Raw genomic sequence first — 27,629 nt, forward strand, 5'->3', positions numbered from 1 at the left:
AGAAGCCGCCCTGCAGGCATCAAAATATATTAAGCTCAGTTGATGTTCCTAGAACTCCATGCTACAAGGTGTTTTTTGGTCATGTGTTTTAACAGTAATAGTTACTTATAATGGGATTTGATGCTCGGTGTCTAGGGAAGGTACACTTTAGGGTTCCATTATAGCTGTGCTATTTTCATTGTGAATAATTAAAAAAAATACTTACCTGGATTTCTTTCGAGCGTCACTCTGACAGTATGTGCTGAAGATGCGGCGGATTTCTTAGGAGCTAAAACTTCGGAAAAAATTGTGAGTTTGTATGTGCGCAATTGCATAGTCAAAAATGAATTCATTCCGGGGTTTAATGTGTACAACACACTAAGATCTAATTATTAGGCACGCAGTAAAGAGGGGGGGGGGGGGGGACACATGAATAATTTTGACCAACTTGGGTTTTATAACCGGCAACACGGACATGTTTGCATTTTCCCGCTATGAAAGTGCAGCCAACGAGTTCATTATTTAATCCTACGCCCTCGGGGTTAGCAGCGCAACGCCGAAATCGCTACGCACTTTCCTGTCATTTGCGATAAGCACGCGATTTAAATGGAGTGGTAAATATAGCTTAGAAGCAAGGCAGGCCCAGATATATTGGCTTTCGAGCAGTAGATGAGCAACAAGGAGCTCAGTGAATTGCCAGCTGGCACAGGCGATACGACGAGCGCAATGAAAGCGCCGGACTGTGCGAGAATACGCTAGCAGACGACATTGTCGATACTATGCTCTCGGTGTGGCCTTCAATATCTTCCTTTACACAATACTTTGTTAAATACAATCCTGTTCTGTTATAATGAAAGAACCATGTCCGTAAAACACCCTTAATAACACGGACCGCCTCAAAAGCGACGAATATGAGAGCAGCCGGTCTGCTAGAAAAGGTCGCAGTGGCGACACCTGGTGGCGTCAACGGAAAGAGGCACGCGCGCTCCTTTCCGGTCGTGTCACTAGGACATCATTCTAGTACACTATACCCATGATGGTTGAACGATCGCAGCGCCAGATTTGCCTCTAATATGAAACTCTATGGTGTAAAGTAAAAAAATTCAGCATGTTCAGCGCCCCTAGCAGAGAAAGCACAAATTAAAGTATGCGACCAGATTACAGTAGCTCCACTTACGCGCCTCGATTGATTTTTAGCCCTCTGTGGCCATTTGTTGAACTTGAGAGTGGTCGGGGCAACTCTATGGTCGGGGCCATATGGGGACCATAGAGTTTCTATGGTCGGGGCCACGGAGGAAGGAAACTAAGGAGAGGCCCTGACGTCACTCTTTGTGAAGCAAAAGTGAAGCCGGAATTTGGCGTTGCTCATGGCGATGCTCCGCCTTTTGGGCCACCCTCCTCTCTTTACATCTTTCGCGAAACCACGCCGCGCTGCGCGTGGTGTCGCGCGCGCGCTCGCGCAACATCAGGCAGAGCACGGTGCAGGTAACACAGCGGAACAAGACACGGTGACTAACGCAAACCCGCCCACTCAGCGCCTTTGCCACGGCCCGAAACCTACCAGAGCAACACGTGTGAGCGCTCAAAACCATAACAACGCCGCCATTGTGGCCCAAAAGGCGTGGCCATACAACAAAAAAAAAATAAAAAAGCAGCAAAAAAATGAGAACCTACTACGTCATTTCCGCCACATTTTTATCCTAGCTCGCGGAGGGGGTAGGGCCTCTCTTTAGTTTCCTTCCTCCGTGGTCGGGGCCCTGACGTTCCATAAAGGAAGCGGAAGCTAGGAGCGCCGGTACTTATCGTCATTCGTAGGCCTACAGCCCATCAGCGGAGGCCGAAGTGGACAGTCCACTAGGTGGACTCTTGCAGAATAGCGCTCCAATCCTCCGATCCTCCATTGCGCGCCGGAACATGCCGGTACTTGCGAATACGTCATGGACGGTCATCTCGGAGTTTAAGAACTTCGAATCTCAAATGCTATAATCGCGTACGCTGCAAGTGCCGGAAGCGACTGCAGACGGAAGCACGCCATGGTTGCCTTATTGGACACCGCCTAATTTTTGTGGCGTTGCGAAAGGTATGCGAAAGGTGCAGCAGTGCAATAAGTGTTGTGTGGTGTAGGCACGGCGAGTGTCTGCGCTGTGGTGGTAGTGTCCTAGTGCCGTGGTCATAGCACAAACTCCTCGCGTCGTGTGGTTACTCACCTGCCGAGCACTTGCGAAGCGTAACAGCTGCAAAGTGTAGGCCCAAGCCCGTGCGTGTTGCAAAGGTAAGCGTGCGACGCGCTCGTGTTTGTTTCGTCGCCTGTGCCGTGGGAGCGAGCGCTGGCCGTGCGCGGTTCCGACAAGCGCACCACGTTTCGCCGCTTGGGGTGCATTCGCCCACAGGTTCACATTGGAACTCCTGGCTGTTCATTTGGCTGTGCTCAAGCATCAGATGACCACCAGGCTACTATATAGAGGTGCTTCGGAATATAGTTGTGATCGCGATATTGTGCGCCATCGATAGCAGCGCTTAGCTGCTTTGCGTAAATAGACGTATGGTACTTGGAAAAGTTACACAGTAGGTAGTTGGAATACTAAAATTTGAGCTTAAAAACTACGAAATTGGACAAGGCTGGAGCTAGTACACGATCCTAAGACACTGTGCGCGAACGATCATACATATTCACAAGTTTCTGAAAAATACATTTGATAGCTCGCGCTCGATGGGTGGCCTCAAGGTTCTGACTGGTGTTGCACAAGTCGCGGGGCGTGATTTATTTCCAACGAATGACTTTCGCTAATAATGTCATCTGTTTGCTTTCACACGGGAAAATGTAATGACATTCGTTGAAAATCGGGGAAAACACGGGGAAGCTAGGAGATGGAAATTCAAGACAATGAGCAAAATGAGAACAAGTTGAAGCGAGAGCCAACGTTTCGACAGGTGGACCTTTTTCAAGGCGACATATACTTTCCTCGGGACAATATATATAGGTAGGCTTCTAAACGGGAGAGGGGTAAGGCAGGTGGGCGAGGCAACAACCGAGGGCATGTTAGCGGCGACAGCGTAGAATGTAGAAGAAAGGAGTGCTATTGAACGTCGGCGAGGGAATTCTGCACCCTCGCCCCCTAACAACCTCGGTTGCCACGCTCGCCCGCCCTCTCACCTTTAGAAGAAACCTATCTATATTGGGGGCGAGCTCCACCGCTGGAAAAGGTGGCGCCACCGTCGGCGTGACGTGGCATGAGGGATCGTCTGAACACAGCGGGCGCGTCAGCTGCTTCGGAAGCGCCGAAGCGAGCTGAAGAGGAAGTCCCACCTGCGCCGCGGTTCTGATTAAGTGGTGAGGCTTTACCGCCTTGGATGTCTGCTTGACAATATTTGAAAGTACTATAATAGGTAGTGGCTGCCTTTGGAGGTGTGCAGCATGGTAGGCATTGGTAGGCGCTGAGGCTCGGTGCTGCAGTGCCAGACGTACGCAACGGAGCCCGGTGTCAGCCTTGTTTACACATAGCCGCAGGGCAAGGAGCTGCGTGAAGCTTGGCTGGCGAAAATTAGAACCGGCAGGCAGCCATCGGCTTCAACTCGGGTATGCAGCAAGCACAGACGCGAGGAACATTTCTGCTATGGCGCCGGGACTGCGCGATGTTCAACGAGTAGCAGAAAACGCGCACCGAGACAGATGCTCGCCTGCACCCACTGCCTGTCTAATGTCATGATGGTTTGGTCTAGGAACTTGTTGATGCTAGATACTGGCAAGTTCACTGGAACGGACAGGGAGTGATAAGACGCACATAAAAAAAAAAGGGCATGGCATATGGTCATGTTGGTGTTATGAATTAATCCACTGGATTACGAAAAAGAAGCAGAGGGAAATCGCACACTGAGAAGACCGATAAACATACTGTGCGACGCAACTTGAGAAATAATATTGAGATGTCCAAGAATTTAGAAGACAAAAAAGGATTGAATCATCGCGACGGCACATCAGTCGCCGTAGGCATCGAAGTCTATAACGAAATTATTTTTGAACAGTTAATCTGATAGCGTCTGCGCAACAATCGTTGCTAGTGTACTGTCAAATGCTCATATGCTGCGGCCTAAAGCTCACGGTACGGTGTAAAAACGCGTTCACAGCGAAATCGAAATATTGTGCGCGGACATGCATGCAGACGCGCAGTCGGTTGCTGCGAACCTGTGCGATCGTTGCATTGAGGCTTCATTTTGTTATGCCCCATTTGGTTATACAGACAGCCCACTATAAGAACATATTTCACATAGTTTACTCTCAGCGTTCGCCTACCTTTCAAGCAAGAAGCCGGTTCGGGAGACTCCATCGCGGCAACCGCGCGCAGTGGTGTTCACTGTACGTGTTCGGTAAAGAGATAGCATCTGTAAACAATTCTGTGCTTTCAGTTTGCCCAAGATGATTATATCGACAGTCAAAAACTTCCCTCATTTTGAGAGTACCTATATAAATGTCCAGGAGTGCTGCCATGTGGTGTTTTTATTGAGCACCGTAAGTGAAACCTATGATGTGTGCGTCGCATGATCCCTCATAGTACGCAATTTCAGGACAACATTCATTTGGGCTAGATGGTGCATACTTGAATTAAGAAGGAACAGTGCCAACTACGACGATCACGAAAGGGAGAACGACACAGGACAAGTGCCAACTTCATCTATCTTTATTCACCGAAAAATCGGCAAATATAAGGAAAAACACAGACATGCGCACAATGGCCATCATGCGTCATCTGCCAAGCCATTCTGGTAGGGCATTTCGCTTTTGAAGAGGGTCACGGAAGTATCACTAACACAGTTTTTTCCTCTTTTCTTTATATGGAATGCTTCCAAAACCTCACGTGCCTTTGTTTCCCTGCTTCTGCCAAGAATCTTCATCTCTCCGAACCGTGGTTCACACTTCTTGCAGTACTGGCATTGTTCTTGTGGCGAATGTTCTGCCGCTTGGTCACACACAGTGCAAGTTGCGCAATGTTGCGAAAGATGCGTCGCAACATTGCGACGCATCTTTCGCAATGCGCACCTCCTTCTTTCAGTGACCTCACATGTTCAGCTGCATGGTCATTCACGCATCTGCCCGTTTGGCCCACATAGGTTTTCCCACAGGTCAAAGGTATTTCATATACCACACCGGTGCAGCACTTTACAAGCTGCTTTCCATGTTTTTTGGTGCAGTTGCTCCTCGTACCCTGGTTCGCGACGCGGGCGCAGAGCTGAGCTTGTTTTCGAGGAGCCGAAAACACGACTAGGACGCCGTGTCTGTTTGCCAGCTTTTTCATATTGTGGGCTATCCTATGTACATACGGAACCACTTCCGGCTTCGCAGACAGTTTTTCTTGTGCGCACGGTTCCTTGACCATGGCACCTTTGATTTTTTGCAAGATCGCTTCAGCCACTGCTGTGATAACCGTGCTTGGGAACCCCGCCGTAACCAACCTATCAACTTGCTTGTCAAAGCTCGCATGCATTGCATGGTGACACGATTTCACGAGAGCAGACTCAAGACAAAGTTTAGCAATCGAATGTTTTACGGTTTTTGAATGCGCCGACGCATAAGGAAGAAGCTCCTTTTGTGCTCGAGGTGCGTACTGCCAACATACATGATCTTCACCCAAGGTAATGTTAATGTCCAAAAACTGTAATCGCCCCTGCAAGGGTAGCTCATGCGTGAAAACCAACCCCCGTCCCTCCTCTTTAAAGCTGTCTAGGACAGTGCTTACACCATCTATGTAAGTCAACACGTTCAGTTTGTTAAAAACTATTAAAAAATCGCCAACATACTTGAACACATTTAGTACACCCTTTCCTGTTAAAATTGGCTCCAAGGCGCTGTCAATACAGGTTAAGAAAATGTTAGTAAGCACCTTATATCCTTATATTTGCAGATTTTTCGGTGAATAAATATAGATGAAGTTGGCGCTTGTCCTGCGTCGTTGTCCCCACTTGGGATCGTCTTAGTTGGCGCTGTTCCTTCCTAATTCACATACTATGCAAGGGAGGCGCTTCCGACAGATGGCGATTCCGTAACTCCTCACCCCCAGTATACTCTCCCGAGGAAAGCACATGTTGCCTGGAAAAAGATCAGCCCACTTGTCGAAACGTTGGCTCACGCTTTTACCTTGTTCTCATTTTGCTCATTTGTTGAAAATGACATTTTCAAGTGAATGAGTGTGCCAAAGTCATTCGAATTCGTTTTTGAACTGAATGTGTACCCTCAACACCAGGAGCCTACCAAACAGCTTCACAAACAGTGCATGCTTTCTTTAATGTTTAACAAAAACAACTATTGTTCTGTCAATTTTATTTCATAATTATTACTTTAATGATGTTTAAGTGCATCTCAATGCGTAATTACCATGGAGGAAGGAAAATGTTAGGAGGGAGCATTGTGCAACACGATTGAAGCCAAACCTGGTGGCCCAACATGTGATCGCACGTAAAAGTGTGCAATGGGTTTTAGTGTTCCTGCTCTGCAGGCAGGGCAGCTGAACAAGTGCACACTGAATAAAAAGTACTGGCGTAGCTACTGGGAATCAAACGTCTCAGCAAATCTTTATTCTTGCTCCATGATCTTGACACAAGAGGTCATGTTGGGCTACCACTGAGCAAATTTATGGGCTTTACGGAGCATTTGCTCGTGAGTCTTTTTCTCTGCGAAGACTTGCAAAGCAGAGGTTCCCTTCTGCATCATAGTTTCGGAACGTGGCTCTTGGCAACTTGTGGAAATATAGCTACAGTGCTCCCAAGACACATCCATCATATCCATGACGTATCGTCTTGGATGTGAACCTTATCAGGAAGCCACAGGAAGTGTCCACTACAAGTGAGCTGCTTTTCAGTCGATGTAAAAGACAACATTCATTGCCGCTGGACCAGGTCTGCGCTGAGGTGAACCATCTCTCATTTCGCGCCCCAAATGCACCTATTAAGGTTGGAATGCCTTCGGGTTGGGGACCAACACTACTTTCCAAGCATTGAGGTCCCATAATGGTTGAGCACTAAACTGGGAGAGTGCTTGTACCTATTTTACCAGTAGGTACCCAGTGGCAGCACTTGCCTCCTACAGCCGCAGCAGATGCTCTTCATCGAGGCCGTCTATGATTGGACAAGAGGCACCTAGAAACAACTTGTGAAATCTCTATTAAGCTTCCTTTTGAAATGAAAACCCTCACGAGAGCCAAACACCAGGTCAGGGAACATCTGTACCCATTAGAATAAAATGGTGGGTTTCTGGGATTTGAGCTCGGTACCTCCCACATATGAGGCTGCTAGGTGACCACTGTGGTGGCCTAGCCTGGCTTCTGGGAACCATTTTCTTTGGGATTGCACCCAGAATAGTTGTGCCAGAACAGTGTCCTGGCAGCAACAAGAAAGCCCAGTCAAGTTTATGCAACACCTCAGGTGAGTCGTAGTGCTCACTGATCACTATTCCATGAAGCCATCGTCATCACCAATGTGTAGTTCACCATTTACCAAACTCTGAAAGCACCCCATGACTGAACTAGCAGCCCAGCAAAAACCACCATGGAATTACCACATGCTGCTTCACAGTAACCACAATCCGCCCGCAAAGAAAGCAGTTGCCGCTTTGCTGCTCTTGCAGGCTTAGAGCCAGTTCTGCTCACCATGGCACATTCCACACATAGGCCAAGCAGGAGGGGGTGGACAGCGTGCGCTTATTTTGCCGGGTGCCATATGTTCCCCCCTTACTGCAGCTGCGGTCCTCTGACTCCTGACACATAGCACGAGCTCCCCTTAGCCCTGAAGACATCTGAAGCCACCTACATGTTGCCCGCGATGCCCCCCTTGGAAGTGGGGAGAGCTCCCATACAGAGGCTGCGTCTCCACCCTAGCTTGATTACGTGGGTACGCAAACACCCACTATAGTGTTATCAAGCATGTGTGCTGATGTATAGCATAAGCAGGACGGTTTACACGTGTCACACTCTTGCTTATCATGACCAGTCATGTGACGTTTGCTGTTTCATTATAAAGCCAGTAACACCAAGCAATAAGTGTTCATTCTTTGGTCTGCCGCTACCCGCTAGCTACGTTCCGTTATTTCACTCACATTGTACAGGCACCTCTGGGCCATGAATCGTCACCTGACTCTTCCCAGGACTGATTCACAAGACCAGATTTCTGCGCTGTGGCCTCCAAGCTGGATTACAGGGGTGTGCAACCAGCACCCAGCCCTAAGAGCGTGGTCACTGAACTCTCTCACAAAGAGTGTGATTCCATATTGAGGCCTCCAAGTAGCTGGATTACAGGTGCTTACGAAAGTCACCCAGCCAGTTCAGTATGGTCTGGTGGTAACCTTCCTTGGCTGTGAGCCGATAGTATCCGAATTCATTCGGCATCATTTGTGTACGTGCTAATCAACACCCTGGCCCCAGGCAATAGGTTACAGAGGCTCGCCACAAGCCTCCGGCATGGTCCAGACATGCATAGTACAAGGCAACATGCATAGTTCAAGCACCACTTTCATGCACTTTTACTGTAGCAGTGGCCTAGCGGTAGAACATTCTCCTTGTTTGCGGGAGGAACCGAGCTCAAATCCGGGTGCCACCGGAAACCCACCGGTTTTTTCTAATGGGTAGAGGTGTTCCCTGGCCTGGTGCCCAGCTCTCAGGGAGGGGTTCACATCTGGAATGGGAATCCAATAGAGATTTCACGAGTTTTCTCTGTGCACCTCTTGTCCAACCGCAGATGGCCTTGCGGAAGAGCATCCGCTGCGGCTGTGGGAGGCAAGTGCTGCCGCCGGGTACCTACAGGGTAAAATAGGTAGAAGCACGCTCCTGGCTTGGTGCTCGGCCATTATGGCACCTCAACGCATGGAAAGGAGTATTTGTCCCCAACCCGAAGGCGTCCCCACCTCGATAGGTGCATTTGGGCCACCAGATGGGAAATGGTCACCATGGAAGCAGTCAGAACCTCCATTTCTTTGTGCTCACGAGGGTTCTGACGGAAGAGGCTAGGGTTTTCCCCAGATTAAACTAATGTATATCAGCATGTGAGACTTTATTGAAGTGCTCTTATTGTGTGCACTCTGGCTCTGTAGATTTCCCTTCACTGCCACAGAAAGTTGTTCGCAAGTATGAGAAGAAATGTGCACCCGCAAGAATTACTGTTAGGGGTACTTGAACAGTGAAATTTCGAAATCAAATGGCAACCGGACTGAGCGACCACCTGTGATACAGCGCTGAGAATTCACACTACATCGGCAACATTGTCCCCTTTCTCGTTCCCCCTGTGCAGGCTAGCCAACCGGGCTCAGCCCTGGTTGCCTTTCGTTTACCTTTATCTCCCTCTCCAAATGAAATACGAATATTTGAGGAAAAACACCTTTGCATATTGAATTGAATATTGAGTGTTTTCTTTTAATTTGATAAAGGGAGGCCTGCTTACATTAATTAATACATGCTTGTAATGCCATTCACAAATGGACATCCATTCAACTGAAGGAAGAGCTTGTAAATGAGAAACAAATGCTGTCTCTGATCTGGTGCACCAGGGCAATAACAGTAAAGCCACACTGGAGGAAAGATGCATGCTGCGCGCCGCTGCCAGTAAAATGCTGCTGCAACAGTATGGCCACACTGCTGAAGCAGTCGCGTGACAGCATAAAAGTCTCGCTTCCTCTCTTTGCTCTGCATGTAGGTGCGAGATGTTGTGCGCTTTTTCCTTTGTCTGCTGACAAATTGCTGCTGTGTTCTTGTTGCATTCTTTAGCCTTTGTTCTTGATGTGAGTCACGCAAGATGATGCCGCATTCTAAAGACTTGGAGAATGAGGTGCTGGGTGTTGCCTCCACGCCCCTGTATTCAGGGTCCACCTTGTAATACAGAATTGGATGTGGCGCGCGGCCTCCAAAAGCCTTTCTGTTGGGACATCTCGGCGGAGGCTCATCATTGTAGAAACAGTTGAAAGCCATGGCAACCAAAACAAGCGTGAACAAGAGTTGACAGAAGTAGACGATAATGCGAAACGAGTCGTTTGGCTGACACCAGACGCGAGTGCGAATCAAGCAGTCAGGCGGGCCCACATGACACCAGTTTTCCACATGCATGTCACTGAAGGGGCCACTCTCATTGTTTGCCTCCGTCCATGGCAAGCCACGAAAAATCACTCCAGGACCAATCCTTCTCTCAGCACAAGAAAACTGCCGCGAGGCAGCTCCACAAAGCGCTGCGTGCTTTCTTCCTCTAGCGTGGCCAAGGCTTAATGAAACAAGGGGACACCATGCCACTCTAGATGGACGTATTTATTTATTTATTTGTTTATTGTACCCTCAAGGCTTTACAGCATTGTAGAGGGGAGGGGCACAGAAAGAACACTTACAAATTTGATAAGGAGCATCCTACATAAAACAAAATCAGAAAATACAGCAAGAAAGAAATGAATAAAAGGTAATGGCATGTTGACATAAGGTACATGAAATGACATGGTGACACAGGTTATGGTGCTATGCAACGCATACATGTGGCAAAGAAAAAAGGAAGATGTAAAAACAAAAGAAAAATACAATAAAAAAACCTGTTAAGTTCCTCATGGAATCTTTCTGGGTTACTAATACTGACGGTTGAGGCTGGCAGGTGGTTTCAGTCGTGCCTAGTTTTGGGTAGAAATGAATGGGAATATGTTACCGTGTTTCCTCGACGAATATGAACTTTGCAGTGGTGATTAAGGCGTGAAGGTATGAAAAGAGCAGGCTGGATCCAGCGCAATTTAAGTACGTGATTGTGATAACAGATCTTTTGAAAAAGGCACAGGTCAGATAATTTTCTGTGCATTACAAGGTTAGGGAGATTAAGGCTATTTTTCATGGTAGTTACTCTGGATGCTCGATGATAGTTGAAACGTGCTGAGCGATTTTGAACTGCTTCGAGCTTTTTGATAAGTGTTACCTGGCTGGGGTCCCATACAGATGAAGCGTATTCCAGCACAGGACAAACGTAAGTGATATGTGGCTGTTTCTTTAATGATCATCATGCTAAGGAAAAATTCTGTTCTAAGTAACCGAGCATATGATTTGATTTGGATGTTACATAATCAATGTGATCAACCCATGACAAAGAGTTAGTGATGTGTACACCAAGATACTTGTGAGTTCGAACAAGTTCAAGCCGGATTGCGTTCGAAGGATACAAGTAGTTACGAAAAGGTGTGTGGTTACAGGAAATTCTCATTGTTTTACATTTAGAAGTATTCCATTTTTCAGAGCTCACACCAATGCATAATATTATTAATGTCTATTTGAAGGGATTCGATGTCAGCATCATTGGTGACTTTTCGGCATATAACACGATCGTCAGCAAAAAGACAAATGGATGAATTTATATTGTTAGGTGAATCGTAGTGTGCCTTGAATGGAACCCTGGGGAATGTCTGAATGCACTGGTACCTCAGGAGAATCGGTATTATTGGTGGAAAAGAACTGTGTGCAGTTAGAAAAAAATTCTATCCACTGGAACAATAGTGGGTCAATATGTAAGCAGTTTAGTTTTATTAGGAGCAGCTAATGATTAACCTTATCGAATGCTTTCACAAAGTCTAGGAAGATGTGGTCAGTTTCCACACCTGTGTTAAGGGCAACATGCAAATCATTAGGAAATATGAGTAGTTGCATTTCGCATGAAACGAACTTACGAAAGCCATGTTGGGAGCTGTGGAAGAAGTTATTTGAATCCAAGAAAGTAACAAGATGGGTGTAAATAATATGCTCCATTAGTTTACAAGGAATGTATGTAAGAGAAATAGGGTGATAGTTACGGGGGTTAGGCCAGACTTATAAAGAGGAATTACCTTTGCTGTTTTCCAGTCTTTCGGCAAATAGTTATCCTGAATCGATTTAGTAAAAGTGCAGCCTAATATGATAGAACTATATTCTTTGGCATTTTGGAGGAATTTAGAGTTAATTGTGTCAATACCGCACGAGGAAGACCGTTTCGATTTATTAATGATAGCCACTATACCGGCAATTGCAAACGTCATAGGATCCATAGGAAAATAGTTAAAATCTTGTGTGCACGGATAATGAATAATGTTAGAGTCTGAGAAAGAGTGAGTAAAAGTTTCATGAAGTAATGAAGCACAGATATGTTTTGGAACCGGATTACCAGATTCATCAACGAGTCTTATGACTGTTTCACTTTTTGGCTTTACTGTGCTTTAAAACTGCTTTGGATTATTTGTTAACAAAGCTAGAAGTGTAATGTGAAAGAAATTGAATTTAGCAGTGTTGAGAGCTTTAGCATACACTGTAGCAGCTGTTTTATAGGCAGACCAGCACTTTGCGATCTTTTCGCAGCACGAAATAGCCTTGCTTTTTTGTTAGATAATCTCTTTAGGTGTCTAGAATACCATGGTGCATTAGAATCACTGTATACGGTTCTTAAAGGGACGTACAGGTTAATTAGTTCAATAACTTTTGCTTTGAACAACTTTCAGAGTGCTTCAATGCGTTTATCCGAATAATTTAAAAGGAATTCGTCGAGGAAGGAGCAAAGAGTGATGTTGATAGCTTCAAAATAGGCTTTGTAGTAGTCTCTTACTCTTTTCACAATCTTATGTGTACTAGGTGTGGGAAAGGAAATTGTGAAATGAAGTACATCGTGATCGCTCAATCCGGTTGTGTGTGTTACCGATGAGGTGATATCTGGAGCTGGTGTTAGTACCAAATCGAGTAGTGATGCTGTGGTGGGTGTCATACGTGTCGGCTGAGAGACGAGTTCAGACAGATGGAAATCTAAACAAACGTTAAGGAAACTGATAGCTTCTGCAGACGATGGGTCGGGAAAGGGGTATGGTTCTGACCATTGTATATGTGCAAAATTAAAATCGCCAACAAGAAAAATAGGCACATCGGGAAACCGCACAGTAACTGCACTCAAAGAATAATGTAGCAGCTCAGAAAAACCTTTGTGAACGATAGCAAGTGCCAAGAATAATTTTTTTGAAGTTAATGGTTAGGCAACACCAAATTATTTCCAAACTACTAACTGTTGGATTCAAAAAGCATGTGAAATTCTCATTCACTGCGATCACAATGCCACCGCCCATTCTATTGCCACGGTCACATCGGTACACAACAAACCGTTTGTTACACTAAAACAATTCGGTATTTTTTATTTTACTCGACAGCCAGGTTTCTGTTAGTATTACAATATCCGCTCCTGAATCATTTATTAGAGCGTTGAGGCTGTCTTGTCATGTAAAGACTACGGATGTTAGTGTAGAGTACAGTTGCAGAGAGGAAGCGGCCGCCACCCCTCGCGTTATCCTATTTTTTTTTTTTTTTTTGAGGTGTACAAGTGAAGAGAATGCGTCGACTTAGGTGGACATTATCAGAGGGACATTATCTGAAGCGTGAGAAGATGATGCAACTTCACATGCACTGCCTGTAAGTCTGTAAGTATAGAGTAGAGGGATTGCCACTGTGACGTTTGTGTACACTATCATTGCCTGCATCGTAAACATAGCATATCCCACCTGTGAAAAGTTTGTTGTGGTTCAATCTAGTGGCCGTGTTCAATGATTTACTGAACTCCCGGAACTTTTTGCATGCCATGTGTGTGCCGAATGAAAAATCTTGCTTTATGTTGAGCTCACTTTCTGCGATTAGGGAACGCTTCGAGAAGACCAACTCTTTAGTTTTGCGAGTGCCAAATTTGACAATAATGGCCATGTTCCCAGTTTTCTGGTGCAATGTCTGCAATACCAAAGAACAGCAGGTTGTTGCGTTGTGAATGATCCTCAGTGTCATCAAGCCTTGTGCGCAAAGAGCTTATTTCTTTCTGCATGGTGGTTACACTTTCACACATGCAGTCAACATCTTGCTGAAATCCTTCGAAAGTCGTAGTTTTTCCACTTCCTGTAGGCGGTCATTAATCTTCGGTAAGGCGGTGTCTACTGAAGCGTGTGCAAGTTTAAGTTCATCTATCGCTTTACATATGTTGCATTGGTTTGCCTCAATGCGAATGCAACGTGCATTTGTTTCCTTTACCATTTTAAGTATTCCCTCAGTGGGTCCCGGATTTTGCTTGACATCGCCGCACAAAGCCAAAAACAAGTCACAAAAAGGATCGAACAAGGCACTTGGGCACGAAAGCACAATAATGCATCAGTCGTCCGACCAGAAACACTTAAGAGGCGATAATAAACAGTGACTAACCTGTGCAATCAAGGACAAGAAGTGGTAGTGCCACATTCTAGTTTTGCTTCCATGTCCAATGACAATAAGGCCCACTGGACGCGGTTGCAATAATGTGCTGAAGGGCAAACTGCTGGAAGGTGGGTGCAGCATTGTCGTCATCATCCATCCGGAGCAAAACTGGCTGTGCGCCATGGGAAACACAACGACGGCGGTTGCAGGCAATGCCTAGGCTGTGAACACTGCCACTGCAGTGCGCCGAGAAGATGCCGTCACTCCAGCCCCCACAGGAGCCAAGAAGCTGCACAGTCGGAAACACGAGGGTCCTGCTACAGCACTCTTGAAAAGTTGTAAACTTGACGGTGACCATCTAATACATTGCTTTTCCTTAATTCAAACAGCAAATTTCTATATGAGCTGCATAACACCGAAACATCTTGTTAAATGACTGCCATGCAGTCTGCTTATAACAATATCAAGAACGAAAAATCCAATCGTTATAAACAATCATTGCTATATCTGCACTGCCGTAAAAGAAAAACAACTGCCGAGCATACCTTTGTAGCTCTAAAACCAAACTTGCCACTTGTGCTAAAAGCAGACATTGTAAAAAGTAGTCAATAAAACCTAAAATGTTTATTTATACCTCAAAATAGCACATCAAGCATTAGGTGCGCTTAAATAGTCAGAAATCTGCACTTGATTTTGTGGGAGTTTCAGGTTCACAACTGTGGTATGCATCGTGTCCAGCTGCTGCGTGAACACTGGCAGAAATAATTTAGCATGCATGAAATCAATGAGCGACTCTATCAGGGTCGGTGTCTAAGACGGTGCCGTTGCTGTCGTCACCTCCATCGCACAATGCCACCGTCTGTCGTGACAACCATCGCCCTGTCTGATATCTCTGCAGAACAAGGCAGCACTATCTGCACTTAGAAACTGCTCCATCAAAGCACCAGCTGTTTCATTGTCAGTAGCAATGTGCTCCCAGAGCTCAGGTAATCTCAGCGGCTACCACTCTTGGTTTCACCCTTGCACACAAACCCACCTTTTCCATTGATCGGCAGTGCCACTGGTGCCAGCATTCATGATCTGGGTGCTCCCAGTTTCCAGAATTGTCGATATTGTAGACTTCGCGAGCTTGTGTGTCTTTGAGTCTTGCAAGATTTGTAGCTTCGTCTCGAGCGACACAACTGTGAGCTTTGTCGACACCGTCTTCTCCTAACTCGGCTGTCCACTCCTTCAGGGCTTCTTCCACGCTCACTGAGAGAGAGTGTTGATAGGGTGGGCCCCGCTTTGCTTCTTGACTTTTTATTTAAAGCAGTGCTTTTCTTTGCGGACGTGACAATGTTTTATCTCCATCTTCTCTGGACACATAGGGCAAGGTGATGATGATTTTTCGTATGCCCTTTGAAATGGGATGGTGACAATCACCTAGCCTGCTTATCTAATCAGGTATGCGGTACATGTTTTAAAGTAAAGCTTTCTTTGCCTCTTCCTTCGACTTTCCCACTGCTGCTGCTGTGGCTGCTGCTGTCTGGCACACCTTGTCGGGGAGGTTGTTCAAAATGTGTGTATACATGACAGGAGCGGGTCAAGAGAGGAACTGGGATGTGAGAAACTCGTTTGGACCCACCGCGTCGAATGTGCACAATGCCCTCTAGAGCTCTCTGGTTGTCGCCACATTAGCCTCTTGACAGCTGTAATTATCCGTGACACCCCTCAAAAGCATTGCAGAAACTGCAGTGACTTCCTTTCTACAAATTTTCGAGCCCAGAGGGGACGTAATAGAACTGTAGAAAGGAGGGAGAAGAGGCAGTTCCCATACAAGGGTGGGAGAGGGAAAGGTGACGTGAGAAGGCAAGGGAACCCTACTACGATACAACAGCGGTTGCGGAGAAACTGGATAAGCTTAAGTTAAAGGTATGGTATTGACACGTGTACTTATCTTTATCGGGCAACCACGTTTCGCCGCCTAACAAATGTAATCGCACAGCGTGCGACGCGCCTGCATGTATCCGAAATTTCTGGAAAGTTATCGATGCTTCTATCCGCTCTCTGTTATCGCCGAACCTTATGTTATCGGATTTAATCACCTGACGCGAATGGCGTAGAACTTTGTGGAAGGCATGCGGGTTCAAACAATTAGTCTGGAACATTCGACGACTGCTCTATAAAAGCAGACGCGCTTGACCCGCTGACCAGATTTCCGACGATCGCTGACCGTGTTCGCCGCTATCGTTGTGCTATAAGTGTAGCCTGTTTTTGGGGGCACAGGTTCGCCCAATAAAAGCTAGATTTGTATTCCACCGTATTGCTGCTTTCTTCACCGTCACTACCACGTGACAGTATAGTACGTTTCTGCTATTTCTGAAAAATAAACACCATGCAAATATTATCAGTGGACAAATTGCAGTTCTGCAGAAGCAGAACTGCATTAATTAAAGTGCACCGCAGGGCACACGAAACACTGCGGAAGAGGTCGACTGTCGAATCAACACGTCTGTGTCCACCGCGGTAGCTTTGCAGCTATGGCATTACTAGAGGTCACAGATTTGATGCCGATCGCGGCAGCCACATTCCGATGGGGGCGAAATAGAAAACGCATGTGCACTTTGATTTTGGAACACGTTAAAGAACATTGCGGTGTCAAAATTAAACCGGAGTTCGCCGCTACAGCATGCTTCATAATGCGATTGTTGTTTTGACATGAACAGCCCCATAATCCAATGCAAGTTTAATACTTCTGCCACAATGTGATGTGCCATGTGAGGCAATGAGAAATGCTAAACCCCCTGAGAGGTTATGAAATATGGTGCACAATGCCTCAAGCAAACACTTCTCCCTGTGTGTTCTGTGTACTACGCAGACAAACAGCAGTGGTGCATGCAAGGCAACATTTAACGTCAACTCATCACTCTCGTGTTGGACTAAATGTTAAAGAAATTAAACATTCACCGTCAACATCACCACTAATTATTGTCAATCAAAGCAACCAGCACAGAAAGCTTCACTTACATCGATTGCCATGGTGTGTGGGATCTGCATAATTTTTTCATTGTCCCATTTTTGTACACATCTCCATAATCTTTTTTTTCTTCAAACCTTCTCTATCTACCTTATATTGTACCTATGCCTGTAAAAGGTCTAGTTGTATCAACCTCTCCTTTGATTTTTTTCTACCAATACTCTAAACGTCCCCTGGTTATCTCGACTGCTGACTGGTTGATGCTCCCGTCCACTTTAAATTCCAACACTTCTAAAAGGTATACGTTAAGTTCTGGTCTCAATGGGTTCAGTAAGATCATTGGCATTCCACTATGATGTGCTGAGTGGTCTCTGCATTTTTCCTGCAGCATATACATGCCTCATCTGCTTGTGAATATTTGCTCTGGCATGTTTTTGTCCTTAGGCAACTAGCTGAGCTTCAAATAGCAAGGCACTGCCCTTTGTGTTGTACAGATTTTCCGTTCAAATTTCTTTCTTCTCATTCTTTTAAATCTCCATGGTCCTTCTTGTTTTCATTCTTTATATCGAATTGCCTGTCTCCATTTCTTTCACTTTCTTTCTGATTTATTTATTTATTTATTTTATTTGAACATACTACAGGCTTTGACGGCGCTTACAGGAGCGGTTACAAAGGTAAAACAACAATCATGAACAGAAATGAATGGTTTTTACTTTGGTTACAAAGATTCCACAGTATTACAACACACAGCACTGTTAGGTAAATTGTTCTAGTAAGAAATAGCAGAGGGAAACAGTGAATATTTATGTATATTAATGTGGCTTGGGGGTTGGCAAATTACCTTACTGTGGTTAGTTCTTGATGAGTGTAAAAACGGATCAAGTAAGTAATGTCAAGTAAGTAATGGTATAAAAGGTAAATGAATTTAAGTTCTGAAATTATTCTTCGTTGTGCCAGTAGTTCTGAATGTGCTTTCTATAATAGTTCAGACACTGAATTTCCTTGAATAATCAGAATATATGAATCTGAGTGCCAGTTGTTGAATGCGCTCTATTTTGTCAATTAGGTGTCTTTGATAAGGGCTCCAGATTAAACCAGCATATTCCTATGATGGTCTGAGAAGTGCTTTTAGGCATTTAATTTGATGTGTGGTGGAGTATTACACAGCTTCCTTCTTAAGAAGGACAGCTTACCTTCGGCGGTCTGATATATAGAGGAGATGTGAGGTTCCCAGTTAGGGTTCGATGTGATACTAAGGCCCAAGTATTTTATTTGATTGCATTTGATGAGTGTGGTGTTTCCAAGATCATACATGAAATGAAGTGAATTTTTCTTGTTAGTGAATGTGATGCATATTGTCTTCAACGCATTGTCTCATGTCCCATGTGTCCCACCATGAACGGATGGATTGAAGTCAATTTTTTAGTTCGATTTGGTGTCCCATATTACGTGCAGCTGTGTATACTACACAATCATCGGCGAAAAGCCGCATCTGGACCATTCCATGAACATTGAACTGGATATCATTGACATACATAAGAAATAAGATACATGTAGAAGCAGAAACAGACCCTTACGGAACACCTGAGTAAATTTCAATTTGCTACGAGACATGCTTATCTATGGCCATGCTTTGTTTTCTATTTAATAGAAAGCTGAAAATCCATGAAATTATTTTGCTGTCAATACCAAAGGCTGAGAGTTTTGTAATGAAATCTTGATGCGGGACAATGTCAAATGCCTTGGAAAAATCTAAGAATACTGCGTCTTTTAGGTCTCCATTGTTTATTGCATTAGATATTTTGTCCGTTAACTCAGTGAGTTGGGTTACGGTTGACAGACCTGATCTAAAACCGTGTTGTTGGCTTTAAAGCAGTTTGTTGCTTTCTAAATGGGATGTTATGTCCTTGAAGATTATGTGCTCCGATAGTTTGCAACAAGCACTTGTTAACGACATAGGGTGGTAGTTATTTAGTTCTAATTTTGAACCCGATTTGGGAATTGGAATGATCTTAGCATTGCGCCAGTCTTCTGGCAATGTCTCTGTTTCAAGGGAGGTGATAAATATTTGTGCAGGTATTTGGATACCCATTTGGCATAATGGTTTAGAAATGAATTCGCGATGTTTTCAGGGCCAGTATATTTCTTCAAATCCAACTTTCCTAAAAGAGAAATGATGCCTACTTCACTTATCGTTAACCTTGGCATGGGCACTATCAGCGGATACGGTTCTAGTTGGGTGTTAGAGGCATGTTTCGTGAAAACAGATTGGAAGAAAAGTGTTAAATTCTTTTGCAATACCTTCCGGTTCGGAAATAATGGTAACTAAAAATTTATGGGTGCAGCAGTGGCGTAGAGGTAGAACACCCGCCTCGCGTGCAAGAGGTCCGTGGTTCGAATCCGGGTGCCGCGCGATTTTCCACCGGATTAAAAAAATAAATTCCGCGTGTTGATAAAATTGCACAAACAGGCCTGGAGTGTAGCCTGATCCCGGTGACCAGAACCGGTAATGCACTTTCTCACCAGAGCAGGATATGCCACCCTGGTGCAGTACTTGACCACAACCTCCTATATGAACACAACAATCAAACCCCGGCCCTCAGTCCCCAGCAGCTGCGAAGCAACTCACCACGGCGGTGGTCAGACCTGCGATGCAGAAGAGGGTGCTATGAATCCCTCGCTCCGCAGAGGCCGCCATTGGAATATGAACCTGGCAACGTTTAACGCTAGAACGTTATCTAGTGAGGCAAGTCTAGCAGTGCTATTGGAGGAATTAGAGGGCAGTAAATGGGATATAATAGGGCTCACTGAAGTTAGGAGGCCAAAAGAAGCATATACAGTGCTAAAAAGCAGGCACGTCCTGTGCTACCGGTGCTTAGCGGAGAGACGAGAACTAGGAGTCGGATTCCTGATTAATAAGAATATAGCTGGTAACATACAAGAATTCTATAGCATTAACGAGAGGGTGGCAGGTCTTGTTGTGAAACTTAATAAGAGGAACAAAATGAATGTTGTACAGGTCTATGCCCTTACATCCAGTCATGATGACCAGGAAGTCGAAAGCTTCTATGAAGACGTGGAATCGGCGATGGGTAGAGTGAAAACAAAATACACTATACTGATGGGCGACTTTAATGCCAAGGTAGGCAAGAAGCAGGCTGGAGACAAGGCAGTGGGGGAACATGGCATAGGCACTAGGAATAGCAGGGGAGAGTTGTTAGTAGAGTTTGCGGAACAGAATAATATGTGGATAACGAATACCTTCTTCCGCAAGCGGGATGGCCGAAAGTGGACGTGGAGGAGCCCGAACGGCCAGACTAGAAATGAAATAGACCTCATACTCTGCGCTAACCCTGGCATCATACAAGATGTGGACGTGCTCAGCAAGGTGCGCTGCAGTGACCATAGGATGGTAAGAGCTCGAATTAGCCTAGACCTGAGGAGGGAACGGAAGAAAGTGGTACATAAGAAGCTGATAAATGAGTTAGCGGTAAGAGGGAAAATAGAGGAATTCCAGATGAAGTTACAGAACAGGTATTCGGCTTTAACTCAGGAAGAGGACCTTAGTGTTGAAGCAATGAACAACAATCTTGTGGGCATCATTAAGGAGTGTGCAATAGAAGTCGGTGGTAACTCCGTTAGACAGGATACCAGTAAGCTATCGCAGGAGACAAAAGATCTGATCAAGAAATGCCAATGTATGAAAGCCTCTAACCCTACAGCTAGAATAGAACTGGCAGAACTTTCTAAGTTAATCAACAAGCGTAAGACAGCTGACATAAGGAAGTATAATGTGGATAGAATTGAACATGCTCTCAGGAACGGAGGAAGCCTAAAAGAAGTGAAGAAGAAACTAGGAATTGGCAAGAATCAGATGTATGCGTTAAGAGACAAAGCCGGCAATATCGTTACTAACATGGATGAGATAGTTCAAGTGGCTGAGGAGTGCTATAGAGATTTATACAGTACCAGTGGCACCCACGACGATAATGGAAGAGTGAATAGCCTAGAGGAATTCGTAATCCCACAGGTAACGCCGGAAGAAGTAAAGAAAGCCTTGGGAGGTATGCAAAGGGGGAAGCCAGCTGGGGAGGATCAGGTAACAGCAGATTTGTTGAAGGATGGTGAGCAGATTGTTCTAGAGAAACTGGCCACCCTGTATACGCAATGCCTCATGACCTCGAGCGTACCGCAATCTTGGAAAAACGCTAACATAATCCTAATCCATAAGAAAGGGGATTCCAAAGACTTGAAAAATTATAGACCGATCTGGCTACTGTCTGTCGCCAACAAAGTATTCACTAAGGTAATCGCAAATAGAATGAGGAACACTTTAGACTTCTGTCAACGAAAGGACCAGGCAGGATTCCGTAAAGGCTACTCAACAATAGACCATATTCTCACTATCAATCAGGTGATAGAGAAATGTGCGGAATATAACCAACCCTTATATATAGCTTTCATTGATTACGAGAAAGCGTTTGATTCTGTCGAAACCTGAGCAGTCATGGAGGCCTTATGGAATCAGGGTGTAGACGAGCCGTATGTAAAAATACTGAAAGATATCTATAGCGGCTCCACAGCCACTGTAGTCCTCCATAAAGAAAGCAACAAATTCCCAAGAAAGAAAGGCATCAGGCTGGGAAATACAATCTCTCCAATGCTATTCACAGCGTGTTTAAAGGAGGTATTCAGAGACCTAGATTGGGAAGAATTGGGGATAAGAGTTCATAGAGATTACCTTAGTGACTTGCGATTCGCTGATGATATTGCCTTGCTTAGTAACTCAGGGGACCAATTGCAATGCATGCTCACTGACCTGGAGAGGCAAAGTGGCAGAGTGGGCCTAAAAATTAATCTGCAGAAGACTAAAGTAATGTTTAACAGTCTAGGTAGCGAGGTAGCGAGGCACTGGTAGTATAGGTAGCAAGGCACTGGAAGTGGTAAGGGAATACATCTACTTAGGGCAGGTAGTGACGGGGGATCCGGATCATGAGACGGAAATAATCAGAAGAATAGGAATGGGCTGGGGAGCGTTTGGCAGGCATTCTCAGATCATGAACAGCAGGTTGCAATTGTCACTCAAGATAAATTTGTATAACAGCTGTGTCTTACCAATACTCACCTTCATTGCAGTAACCTGTAGGCTTACGAAAAGGGTTCTACTTAAATTGAGGACGACACAACGAGCTATGGAAAGAACAATGGGTGTAACGTTAAGGGGGATAATAAGATAGCAGATTGGTGGAGGGAACAAACGTGAATTAATGGCATCTTAGTTGAAATCAAGGAAAAGAAAGGCCAAGACCACGTTTTTATATCTTGGCATAACTAGATTGTGCATTTGCATCGTTTGCCAGTTTTATTTTGGATGAACGTATTTGTGTATTGTGTTCTATTCATCGTTGTGTTATCATTGAATTGTTACATTCTTCAACTGCATTCTGGCTGTATTTTTGCACCGCATGTCTACAGCCCACGTTTCGTCCATTCCCCCTACACTAATGCTCAGAAGGGCTCTATAAGAAACTGTGTTAATGAATAAATAACTGGTATATCTCGGGGGTGCACAAGTTGTTGGCTGCACGAGCAGCATTTTGACCAAAAGGTTCGGTCCCATGTAAGGGCCGCACCTCATCAAAATTGGGGAAATAAGTACAGTGCTTGCAAAAAATTTAGTAAGAAAATGTTTCCAAGTATCCCCCTGCCGTTATTAGCTACACTTTCGAATGTCTTGGCAGCAGCGGCAGTGCTCGCGCACCAGCTCGCGCATTCCTTTTTGGTTGTACAGGTTGGTTACGACAGCATCTGTCGTTTTTTTTGTTATCCGGTTACTGTCGCTGCTGCCGATAACTGCTTTTATGCTACTTGTGTCCTTGCATTAAGTTTTTAGTGTTTTTTTAGTTGAGCGCTGTTAGATATGCCTACCTGTGCTGAGCTCGCTAAGAGAATTGATGAACTGGAGCCAAGACTTCTTAATGAATCGGATTGATTGACTGATTGCATTGTTGACAAAATTATCGTTAACATGAAGACATCTGGGGTTACGTGGAGAGCCTTGAATCCAGTTTAAAATTTCTGAATGATCTGGTCGACAAGCTGCACAGTGAAAAGGCCTCAGTTGTGGCAGAACACAAAGCCCTGAAAACGGAACTGTTCACTTTCCCGAAGGGTCTCCGAGCTCGAGCAGTACCCTCGCATGGACAATATAGAAATCAGGGGTATCCCCTATACTCAGGACGAGGACTGTGTTGCAGTTTTGGAGACAATGGGCAGGAAAATTGGATGCCCCATGACTTCCTCTGATGTCGATGTTGTTCATCGAGTCTATACTAAAGATAAGGGTAGGAAACATTTAATTGCTAGGTTCTGTTCTCGAACAAAAAAGAATGATTTTACCAGCAAGGCACGAAAGGCAAGGCTCTGCCTGAATGACACCGGAAAGTATGATAACAACCTTCCCATATTTGTCATTGACTACTTGACACCACAAAATAAGGCACTCTTTTCCAAAGCACTGGGGCTTAAGAAAAGCCAACAACTGGAAGCACTTGTGGACGGACAGTTGTCAGATTAAGGCTAGAAAGACTAATTAGAGCCGTGTTTGTCACATTGCGGATGAGTCTGACCTTTCTGTTTTCAACTAACTGCCTCGATTCTGACTCTTAAATGTCATTACCATCAACCATGGATTCTTACCTCTCAACATCTGCACTGAATAAATTCATGTCACGCGACTACCATTCAATTATTCACTTCAATGCTAGAAGTCTCCACAACCAGCTTGATGATTTTCAGCACCTGTTTTCGACACTTAACAATGCTTTTTGAATAATATGTGTGTCTGAAACCTGGCTTAGTAATGATGACAAGGATCTATTCTGCTTTAACTCATACACTTCTGAGTATTCTCACAGAGAGACGAGTAATCACGCCGGTTCAGCTATATTTGTCTCATCTAACATTCTATATAAACGACGGCCTGACTTGGAGTTGAATATTACTAACTGTGAATCTGTGTTTGTTGAATTTGATTCCTCTGTCTTCAGCATAGAGAAAAAGAACTTAGTGTTTGGCTGCATTTATCGCTCACGTTCTTCTCTAGTTACTGACGTCTGTAGTGCCCTTGATCAAACCATGGAAAAAATATCATGCGCTAATTGTAACGCAATAATCATGGGCAATATCAACATTAACCTCATAGATACTAATTCATCTAATTCTTCTAGTTATTCAAGCATGATTTTGGCTTCTAGCGCGAAGTGAAACACGGACACAGAAAGGAGCAGACAGGACGAGCGCTAACTCTCAACTAAATTTTTATTAAAACGAAGAACATATATATAGGTGATTGCAAAAACCGTAGCAAAAGAACATGACAAGGTAAAAAGCATCAGTTTAACATATCAGGGGGTATAGAAGTCAAAGAACAAAAATTACTACAGATTAGTACACGTATTGCGAAGGTACTGAAATTCGCAATCTAACAGAGACAACGAAGCATGACTGACGCAAGTGTCTCCTAATCTTTTTATGTGGAATGCCTCGATAATTTCCCGCGTGGTTTGGCATCTGTGTCTAGAAAGAATTTTCGTGTCTTCAAAGAAAGGTTTGCAACCACACTCGAAACAATGTGCCGCTAAATGTGATGCATTGGGGCTGTTTAGTGAATGTTTGTGTTCTTTTAGTCTAATGTTAATGCACCTGCCACTCTGTCCACTGTAAGCTTTCCCACACTCGAGTGGAATCTGATAAACTATACCCGTGTTGCAAGGCACTAAAGGGGACACATGTTTAACTCCACAATCATCTTTTCTTTTTTTGCCTTCCTGTTCAAGTCTCCTATTTATCAAAGGGCACATGTTAGACAACTTGCGTGGGGCCGAGAAAACGGTACTGACGTCATACCTATTGGCCACATTCCTTAAACCATGGGATAATCTATGTATGTAGGGTACTACAGCAAACTTTGTTTCTTTTTTCTGTTTTTCTTGTTTCTTACCGGGGCTTTTTACCCATTTTACAAGTTTTTCGCAGGTTAGTGATAATAGATGCACTGGATAGCTAGCTTTTCCAAGCCTTTCTATCTGTTGTGAAAAACTTTGTTGCATATTGTGCGGACATGACTTAGTAATGGCAGACCTAAGAGTTGAATAAGCTATCCCCTGTTTAACAAGTTTAGAATGGCAAGAAGAATATTCTAGCAGTGGTTTCTTGGCCCTAGGCGAATAATGCCAACAGACATGCTCATCCTGGAACATTAAGCACAGATCTAGAAACTGTAATTTGTTGTCCTGGATAATCTCTAGCGTGAAACCTAGGCCCCCACCACATTCCCTAAAAACTTTTAAAATATCCGTAGCTTTCTTGGTGTAGTTATCGCGAGAACAAAATACCAGATAGTCGTCTACGTATCTAAACGCATGCACCGCCAATTCCTTAAGATTGTTTTGTAGTTTTTTATTAACTCGACTTAGATAAATGTCACTCAAAACTGGCGCAACTTTAGAACCAATACAAACTCCCGATTTTTGTACATACATAGAACTACCCCATTTTACAACGGTATTCCCTAAGTAAAACAACAAAAGTTCTAAAAAAGATTCCACGGGCATCCCACAGTCCTGAGTAAACCGGAACTCATCATTGTTGAGCGTCAGTGCTTCTTTAACACTACACAGTAGTTCCGATTGCGGAAGCGAATAAAAAAGGTCTTTAACATCAACACTGATCGCTGAGCATTTACCTGGATTATTTTCTGTGAGGAAGGCTACAATTTCTTCCGAATGTCTTATCAGGAAGGGGTCATTAAGACGAACTGAAGACAATACATTATGCAAAAAAGTTGAGACTGTGTACTGCCACGTTCCTTTTTCAGAAATAATGGCTCGAAAAGGAACTTCCGGCTTATGTGTCTTAGCACTAAAAGATATGTCGAGGTGCAGTCCCTTGGTATGTTTAACTCCCGACGCGAGGCACTCCAGACCAAATTTCTCAAGCAAATCATTTGCAGTTTTTTTCACTTTCTTTAAATTGGTAATTTTTGGAACAAAATTTTTGTCAATAGCGGTTTTAGCTTTTTGTGCGTACAATTCTTGAGGAACAACAACAAAGAAACCTTCTTTGTCCGCAGTAACCAACCTAAGCTCATGCTTGACGAAAAAACGCGACACACCAGTTAGGTTATCTGACTTACTGGACTGAGGTACAGTCCTCGCGATCACATCAACGCACTCGGCCACACACCTTGGTCGAAAGTCTTCAGTGACCCAACGAGAAATGGATCTAGACAAGCTGACCTTTTCCGGAGGTGACAGTTCAGGTTCACAGGCAAACTTTGGTCCCTTGCGCAGAGTGCTTTCGATGTTAGCTGGGAGTTGTTGACCGCCGAGCACAAGCACTTTTCCTTGGTCCCGCGTAGTCTTATCCTTCTTCGGTAACGAAAGACGAGCATGGGCCCATAGGAATTCAGTGGCCTGCTCTGCGATCCTAATCCATTCCCGAAAACTGTGGAAGGCCAACGACGATGTATTATTACCACTGATATTACCGATCTCTATCCTATCGTTCTACACCTGCGCAATCACTCAGCCTTATCTAACACAACGCTTTACAGAGTTATGCTTGACAAAGAGATGTTCCTTGCTAGCATAACTAAAACTGACTGGTCGGAAGTTGTATCATCTAATGAACCTCAAAAAGCTTTTTCACAATTTTGAACAACACTTTCGTCGCATTTCAATTACCACTCTCATAAAATTAAATGCAGAAAAAAGGTATCATCGCCAGAAAATCTGTGGCTTACAGATAGCCTTCTGAAAGCAATGCGGTCACGTGAAAATTTGTATAAGAAAACAAAGAAGCAACCTTTCAATACTAAATTACTTGCCTATTATAAAAATTTTTCTAACTCACTTTCGGCACAGCTGAGAAGTGCGAAGAGAAATTATAAGGAACAAAAAAATATATAATGTGGTAATAACACTAGAAAAAGTGGGAAATAGTTAACACCTTTTTAAACCGTAACTCTCAGAACGTCATTTCGAGAATCATTCACAATGACATGCTATACATTAATCCGCTTGCTATTGCAAATGCCTTTTGTAATGCTTTCTTCAATAACACTTCCGATTCTGCTTCATGTTGTAACATGTCCTTTAAGCGCTTACCTCATTCATTTTTCCTTTTTCCAACAACACCTGATGAAGTAATTTTAGTCATTAAAACCCTTAAAGCCACTAGTGCTGGCGTAGGTAATATTAATGCCTACCACATTAAAATTATCGCGGAACCTATCGCTAACATCCTCTCAGCTATCATTAACGTGATATTTAAAACCGGTATTTTTCCACGTGAACTTAAGAGGAAGCTTTAGCTCAGGTGCTCCTATCAAAATACATGTAAAAGGAGAATTATTTTTCTCGGCAACCACTGTACCAAATTAGACGAGGTTTGTTGCATTTAACAGAAAAGCTTAAAATCTTAGTGACTGTTCATTTCGATTTTTGAGTTAGGTTGTC

The 27,629-nt window shown here is 44.3% G+C and overlaps 1 protein-coding gene across 5 annotated transcripts in view; it reads left to right on the forward strand.

The window, feature by feature from the left end:
• The first annotated feature begins 1,906 nt into the window (after window positions 1-1,906).
• LOC126540002 (FUN14 domain-containing protein 1-like) overlaps window positions 1,907-27,629 on the forward strand; it is a 139,562-nt gene continuing 113,839 nt past the window's right edge. For 2 of the 5 annotated variants that reach the window (XM_055075779.2, XM_050186826.3), the window contains exon 1: window positions 2,066-2,251. Coding sequence is in view for 1 of the 5 variants with exons in the window: in XM_055075780.2 (XP_054931755.2) it covers window positions 13,366-13,391 (26 nt within the window). In the remaining 4 variants the exon portion in view is untranslated. The other 3 variants (XM_055075781.2, XM_055075782.2, XM_055075780.2) reach the window with 3 other exon arrangements.

The sequence above is a fragment of the Dermacentor andersoni genome, chromosome 2, assembly GCF_023375885.2.
Source record: "Dermacentor andersoni chromosome 2, qqDerAnde1_hic_scaffold, whole genome shotgun sequence".
NCBI classification, from domain to species: domain Eukaryota; kingdom Metazoa; phylum Arthropoda; class Arachnida; order Ixodida; family Ixodidae; genus Dermacentor; species Dermacentor andersoni.